The sequence below is a fragment of the Podarcis tiliguerta genome (genome assembly GCF_965153285.1).
Source record: "Podarcis tiliguerta genome assembly, chromosome: 5".
Classification (NCBI taxonomy): Eukaryota; Metazoa; Chordata; class Lepidosauria; order Squamata; family Lacertidae; genus Podarcis; species Podarcis tiliguerta.
Genome location: NC_139538.1, coordinates 35085190 through 35093073, shown reverse-complemented (window position 1 = coordinate 35093073; position 7884 = coordinate 35085190). Strand labels below are relative to the sequence as shown.

The window sequence follows — 7884 nt, the reverse complement described above, 5'->3', positions numbered from 1 at the left end:
GACTATATGATTATTTATTCATTGCTAGAAACTCCAGGGAAGTAAGGACTATTTTCTGTCTGATCTAATGCAGTGTGGGATTTCAGTTGTGCTACTGAAGGCCAGGGTTGTTTTGCTAGAGTGCACCTATCCACACACTGGTTGGGAGAGTTTTAGGCACTGCACTAAGATAAATCAGAGCAGGCTTTTTTGGTGGTGGGGGCTGGGGAGCCAAGACTGAAAAAACTGGGTATTTTTAACCTGGAGAAGATACCTGCAGGGAAGGAAAAGGAACTGTACTTTGGTGCCCCCAAAGGACAGGACTACATTTCATCCGAGGGGAGCTTTCAGTTGACCATTAGCTGAAACATCTTGAACGTAAGAGCAATTCAACAGTAAAATTATTTACCTAGGGGTGTGGTAGACTCTCCCTTCCCTGGAGCTCTTCTAGCAGATGCTGTACAGCCATCTGTTGTGAAGACTGTAGGATTTCTTACGACAAGCAGGGGCTTGAAACAGATTGCCCACAAGGCGCCCTTCAACTCTCATTTGTGTTTTTTCTTGTGGACAATTTTGGTTAAACCTTGATCAGGATTCAGTTGTAGGCTAGCCACAGCTCACTAGAGGTCTTAAGTTAATAAAATAGGGAAAACTATGCATTTGAAATGAGAATGTGGGCACTGCTGAGATGGGAGTCCTTTTTATATTGAAAATTCTGAACGGAATAAAAATTAGATGATGACAAACTGCTTGTGAGCCATCTAGAGATCTACAATAGTTTATTTCCAAAAACAGACACTAATAAATAAAAAAATACATTAATGTATATTGAATGGCCATAATAGTAGAGAAGAATATTTAGCACTTTGTAGCTTCCTTATAAATGACAATGTCAAACAAAAAAAGTAACAAACCTTCCCTTTGCCCTCTAAGTGGGAAACCAACCCCAACCTTCTACCTAAAAGACTGACCTACATAGTTTTAAGGGTCAATATGAGGAGTAATAAAGACATCTGTGTTTTTCCCATGTCCTGCCCCTCCTTTAATTGCCCATACTTCAAAATGCAGCGTTCAATATATAAATATTTTTTTTACCTCAGTTTCTTCTAAAGCACACTACCCATCACCACATTGTTGCTCAACACAGTATAACATGACAAGACCGCCTTCAAACCAGCAGACTACATTCTACTACTATCCAAGGGTAACGTGATAAACCTTATCTGTCCCATGAAAGAAGTATATGAACTTAAAAAATAAAATGCGTAGGCTCTGCCTCCATGATCTCAGGACAATAGCACTATAGAGAAAAAGGGGGGTTTCAATTATCTTGCCATTGTGCAGTATTGTTTCAACTGATCTGCCTTAATTCCTGAATATGCACTTTTAAATAAATGTCTGCACCAGTTCTCATGCTAAGTCCCTGAGTATTCCCCCCACCCTGGCCTGTCACTGTTAAAGGAACTAAGAAGTAGAGGTGTGTCATTAATGAAGGAATAAACCCTTCCATAGTTAGTCACCCCCAAACAATACAAGGCTTTTATTACTGCTGCACATGCGTGCTTATTGGACTTCTGTTACAATAGATGTTTTGGCTGAGGTAATAAAAACGGACTGGTTATTGCTGAAGCTGCCTTTCCTTTCCAACTCTCTGTATGCATATTTATAACTTTTAAAAGAACTTAGCCAAAACATAACAAGCACCACTCTCAAGCCCAGAACAGAAAGAGAACTCAGAACATTATCTGCAGCGGTACAGACACACTACCGCTATCCTCATCTTTGCATACTTCAGTATCTTCTGTATACTTTCCTACCCCTTCAAACTGACTGTGGAATCCTCTTTTCTCATGCCCACTACCCAAATAAAAACAATCCTTTCAACTTTGTTTGCACTGAGAAAGTAACAAGGGTGAAGTTGCTTCCTGGCAATTTTCTGAAGCACTCCGCTCTACCGTGAGGAGAAATTCCATCTTAATATTAATGTGAACATTGCTTGCAGCGTGTGAGGCATGTATGGCTGGTAGGCTGAAAGAACAAGTTGCACACAGATTATTTAGTTGAGACTGAGCATTAACAAGTAATAGAAAACCACTTGAAAGCCAGAGAACTAACATTGGCCAAACCCCATCAAAAGAAGCAAGTCATGTAAATCCAGCAGCCACATTTTTTTCATGAACTGAATTCCCCAGAGTCTTTGCCGTCCCTTGGATGAGAGAGCTTTCTACACTAAGCAAAATTCACCATCTTCCACGAGGCAGCTAACTTGGTCACAGGAGGGAGCTGATGGGTTCCTTTTACTACTATCATGCTCAGGCTCCTTTCCCCCACACTGCAAATAATTAACTTACAACAGAGACCCAGCTCTGCTTCTATCAGTTTGTGTTCTTTTCCTTTTCATCTTTAGGAAGGCAGAGGCTGGATCTCCCTGGAGAACTTGTGGCTCTCTTTATTACTTCCATCCACCTGACAAGAGAAAAAAAGTCAACTGTCATGGCCCTAGTTCGTTACCTACTCACTATCATTCTTTGCATGTGCTACATAATAGTTTTTAGTAGGAATATTAATATTTCGCTTTCCATTTTGCTGAGGATTTTAGTAAGGTTAACACTCAAACTAATGCTTAAAAGTTAACTTACTGTAAAGAAGGAGCCACAGTATCCCAACAGTCACCTGATAATTTGAACAGAGGTCTGTACAATTATGCTAGGTTTGTTACGATAGTGCAAAGGGAGAGTTATAGAAGGGAGTCCTAACCCACAAGGAAGAGGACTGGCAGTTAATGCCCCTCTTTTCCACTGCCTAGATGAGTAATATGCACACCAGATCACTTTAATGAAGAGCACAGAAACTCAAAAGGAAGGGTCTCCCCAAGGTAAATTTTAATTTTTTTAAAAAATTCCTCCTGGTTTTCCTGCTGCCAATGAGTAGTTTTACTGTCTCACCCAGCCCAGATGGTGAAGACTCAGTAGAGTCGGTGGTGCTTTTCATTAGTGATTGTTGTATCTTTATGGATACAACAATCTTTATCTTTATGGAGAAGGACCATCAAGTTTGGGACATTAAGCACATCTTCCTAAAGAATCTTTAATGTAAAGCCTAGAGAGGTCCCATCACTGAGTGCAGTGCACATTGCCTGCAACCACATACAACCTCTCAGTCATCAACTTTTATCAGTAAGAACTGCTAAAACAAGGCTTTACTCAGGCTCATTCCACTAAACCATATGGTATGTGTGAACACAGCCAGAATATCTCTTTAGCCAAACAGAAATGGATTTGAGTTGTACATATTTACAATATAGAGGAATTGCAATTTCCTAATGCGGTAAATAGTCCTCCCCTTACTGGAAAAATGGGGGGAATGGCCTTGGGGGGATGCTTTTACATATATATAGTTTTAGGCCTTCACTTCTCTACCACCTGCTCCGGGTGGGTTGAGAGAGATAGAGAGAGCATTTCTCAGGTGATGTGCAAACTTCCATATATGTACAATTTTAATCTGAGCTACTTTTGCACAGGGTTCTTTCACTGACAGATTTTGAAGTTAGCAGAACCCACCAAAAGTTATCTCATTCATTAATATAGGCAAGGCCACAGAAAGTATGACTTCTGTGTGAAATTCCAGCAGCTTCCTCAACTCATTACCAGGAGAGTTAGTAGAGAACATTTGTCAAAATGGTAACTGGGGGTAACGAATGCGTTTTGCAAATTATGTCTAGGAAGCACACTTACCTCTCAAAGGTGTACTTGCTCTCAGCCCTGAAGAAATATACATGGGACTTGAACTGCAGTTTGAAGACATAATCCTTCTGAATGCCATCGGCCTCTACGGGTGTGCTGACAGTGTAACCAAGGAGTGGTAAACTGGCCAATGGATAATCATCCTGAAAAAACAGCCAAGTTTTATTATTTATTTAACAGGTGTCCATTCCACTCTTCAACCACCGTTTTCAGGGCAGTTTACAAATAAAATACAGGCAGCAACCATTCTGCAGGCGCCCAATTGCCACTTGACCACTGACACACAGGTACCGTATTTTTTGCTCTATAAGACTCACTTTTTCCCTCCTAAAATGTGTGTGCGTCTTATGGAGCGAATGCAGGCTGTGCAGCTATCCCAGAAGCCAGAACAGCAAGAGGGATTGCTGCTTTCACTGCACAGCGATCCCTCTTGCTGTTCTGGTTTCTGAGATTCAGAATATTTTTTTTCTTGTTTTCATCCTCCAAAAACTAGGCACGTCTTGTGGTCTGGTGCGTCTTATAGAGCGAAAATTACGGTACTTTTGGACCCGGAAGAGAGCAGAATGGAAGCAGAGCAGGCTTATGTGCGCTCCGCCAATACACGCAGGGGTCAGGAATGGAACCCCTGCACAAAATGTTCACTGCCTGTACTAAAACCCACCATGGACCACTGAGTTAATACATAAAGTTACAAGTAAAAACAAAAAGCCTCAGTTCCCAGCCAGCACAAATATACCAGACAGAGAGAACTAGCTCTCCCAAGTTCTAGGTACTGTATTACACCTGGAGAGCCTGACTAAAGCCATAACTGGGAACCCTCTCTGCAATTTTCTCCAACTAGGTGCTTTTAAAGAGCACCAGACATGCTATTCATATTACAATCAATCACAATTTTAGTTTACTGTGATCTGGCAATGCCTAGTGAATTGCCAGAAAGATATGCCAATGACTACTGGCTGAAGCTGCGCTGGAGCATTCAACTCGTTGCTGACAGCGGCAACACTCACAAAATGTACCAAAGAATGAAGAAAGCCTTTAAGAATGGATTCACAAGGCATATTGCATCTCATTCCTATGTATGCCTAGCACCATCTTGAAGTTGTGCCACATCCATCTTACCTGGTGCGTCTTGTAGAAGAACAAACAGAAGTTTGTAAAAACAACCCACAGCTTCTGCCAGCCGTTACTGTTTTTGAATTTCCTCAATAGGTATCCTGACAGCTGGTTCTACATGGAAGAGAGGAAAATATAGTGTAAGTGTCATTCTCCACAATCGCTCAACAAAAACCTGCTGTTAAATTTGCATTGCAGATTCAAAAAACAAATAACTTTTTCTAGTGGATGACTGAATTTGAGAAAGACTGCTTCAGAGCCTTTTTGTATGATTAGATATTTTGTGCAAGAAGTATACAAGTTAGCTTTTTATGGTGGTGATATAATTTGCCAAGTGCAGTTAGAAAAGTTCCATATTTTTCCAATATTGGAGCATGGGTGTGTAACACAGACATTTAATGGCTATTTCCTGTGATGAAGTTAATGACCGAGCAATATAAAGCCACCACCCAACTCCATGGTTGTGTAATTTGGAGCCATTCAAAATTACAACCCCCACCCCAACAAATTATTTGGGATTCTTTGCTCTGAAACTACAACACTGGAGTGCTTGTCAAGCATTGTGTATGCTATATTTATTTTACTGGCAGACCAGCAAAAACACCCCAATTGCCCCAACAGTCCTTTTATTTATTACTTTTTTTAGCATTTGACCCCCCCAAGTTTTTAAGGAGGTGGGAAGTGAGACAGCATTATTTTTTTATTCAGTCTGTAGCAGTGGCTCCAAAACTTGAAAACCACTTAACTGGTTTTCCACCTGTAGTAACTGGATTGTGCCGTGCTAGATGCTGTATGGTTTTTAATTGCACTTTCTTGCTTTTATTTATTATATTCTATTTTATTGTATTACAATTTGCATTCCATAGAATGTCTGTTTAATACAGCCATGCTGTGGAACACCTGCAAAAACCTCATGGACCACAGGTAGTCCGCAGACTGCAGTTTAGGAACACTTGCTCTATGGCAGAGCTACCTACTCCCCATTCAGATCCACTCAGTCCAGATAGGATATTTCACTGTTTCCACTAAAGGTTGTTTGAGTCAGGCTTTTCCTGATCATACCAAAAAGGCTCTAGGGCTGGTGAACCCAATGTGCCCGCCAGATGATGTTGGACTACAACTCCCATCACCCCTCACCATTGGTCAAAGTGGCTGCGGCTGAGGGGAGTTGGTGTCTAGCAACTTCTGAAGGGCATCAAGGTGTCTTCTCTCAGGTATGCCAGCTACTAATGTAATGTCCATTTGTGCACACCCCCCTTTTTCACAGTGATAACTCTGCGTACTGCATTTCCTCCTCTGAAAGGGTAGAACAATTATGGATGCAACTGATACATGTCCGCGCTATGTTAACTGTGCGAATTTAAGACCCGTTTTTTGTCCTCTACAACATGCTAAGAACCAGTAAGCAACACACAGAGCTTGCATTCTTAGTTAAGGAGACAAAACAACTAGAAGACAGAAAATGTTGAGGGAAAGCACACAGTAAAAAGGCCTGCAGAGCACATGGTAGCAATGCCACTTTTAAGTTAACATGCTGGTAAAGTGAAGAGTAAGCCCCACTAGAGGGAGAAGGAACCTAGCTTGCTGTGATCTAATCTACAGGATAAATGAAATGCATCAAAACAATGGCATGTGTATCCAGGGTTCTTCTTAATAAAGGGATTAATTTGGCTGATTTCTGCAAGAGACTTAAAGGATGTCTTACCATTCATTCCAATATTTCAGATCCTTGTTTCTGCACATTAGAACAGTGTTTAAGAGAGCTATAACGAGATGGTACAAGTAGAAAATGACTGTCTTCATAGATCCTACCAATACTGAGAGTGAGTGAAGCAGCTTTACCTGAATCATACACAAATAATCAGACAGGGATAGGCTCTGGTTCCGGTACCAGCAAACATGGGTGATTGTGTTGGGCCGCTGAGTCTGGCCCAGCAAATAGCGAGGAGGAAGCTCTGGAGAAACAGCAAGAGAGCAGAAAACTGAGCAGAGAGGGTGCAGGGCAAAGAGAAAAAGAAAGAAAAAGGTGATTTAGAACAAGAAAGGGCAGTACACGAAAAGGTCTGTTAAAAGAAATGGTATGAAAAAAGTAAAAAAAAAGTTATGAAGTTCATTATTTGTAAGTCCTAAGATCAGCAGTGCAAGGGGCCACGGTGCTTTGGGGAGAAGTCAGAAAGATTTAACAAATTTACCTAAAACAGGGTTCTCAGTGGGCAAGATCACAAACTTTTGGTTTCATAACCCCAAAGCTGATTTCTTTCATTAGCTTTTTAGTGTGAATGGCAGCTGTTGATATATCAAAGCCCCCCTTTTTATCTTTTTTCTTCTCCAAAGCACACCCTTGTTGAGAACATGATGGAAACATGCACATACAAAGAACATCTTCAGACGTCTTGTGGTTACTCATTCATTTGCTCTCTCACACAAGACCACTGAAGTTATTGAAGGAAATGGGGGTGTTAAAACCGCACGCATGTATACAGTGCAGAGAAACCAGCAACCAAGACAGACAGAGTGGTAAGTGATAGTGATATGTGCTCTGCTGCTGGGTACCTCGACGGCCACACTGTGATCTGTCATGGAGACACTGGTGTTGCGGTACCAGCATACATGCATGGTAGTATTGGCACGGTGGTGGCTCTGCCTGTCCAGGGAGCTACGAGAAGAATGTATGTCCTCTTCGGACTCCTGTTCTAGAGATACCTCATCTGAGGATCCTGAGGGGGGAGAAGGGAGCAAACATTTAACAGGCTGTGGGCACGGGTAGTGATAGCGGCAAGGATTGCTGACGTATAATAACATCTTCCCCTCACAAAAGGAATTGGCATGCATGGTCCTTCTGACATCCATGACTTTCATAAACGGTAGCTTGAAGCCTCAAAGTTATTGCATAGGAAAAAGTCACATTCTGTTATATAGGGAAAATATTGAAAAGTTTGCTCAGAAGCTTCCCAGAAGGGTTCAATTTGTAGCAGAAGGGGATTCCTAGGAAATATATAATTTCCACCTGAGGAATGCCACAGTGTGCTTCAGTGGCCCAGTGGTGGGG

General features: G+C 41.5%; 1 protein-coding gene across 10 annotated transcripts in view; it reads right to left on the bottom strand.

The window, feature by feature from the left end:
* Nucleotides 1–741: 741 nt before the first annotated feature.
* FARP2 (FERM, ARH/RhoGEF and pleckstrin domain protein 2) overlaps nucleotides 742–7884 on the bottom strand; it is a 79981-nt gene continuing 72838 nt past the window's right edge. For 2 of the 10 annotated variants that reach the window (XM_083443088.1, XM_083443089.1), the window contains exons 24-28: nucleotides 7389–7552; nucleotides 4842–4949; nucleotides 3714–3865; nucleotides 2331–2445; nucleotides 742–2007 (exon numbers count right to left, since the gene is read on the bottom strand). In XM_083443088.1, the coding sequence (XP_083299214.1) occupies nucleotides 2355–2445; nucleotides 3714–3865; nucleotides 4842–4949; nucleotides 7389–7552 (515 nt within the window). In that variant the 3' untranslated portion in view covers nucleotides 742–2007; nucleotides 2331–2354. Of the gene's footprint in view, nucleotides 2446–3713; nucleotides 3866–4841; nucleotides 4950–6677; nucleotides 6818–7388; nucleotides 7553–7884 lie in introns of all 10 variants that reach the window. The other 8 variants (XM_083443086.1, XM_083443087.1, XR_014511963.1 and 5 more) reach the window with 7 other exon arrangements.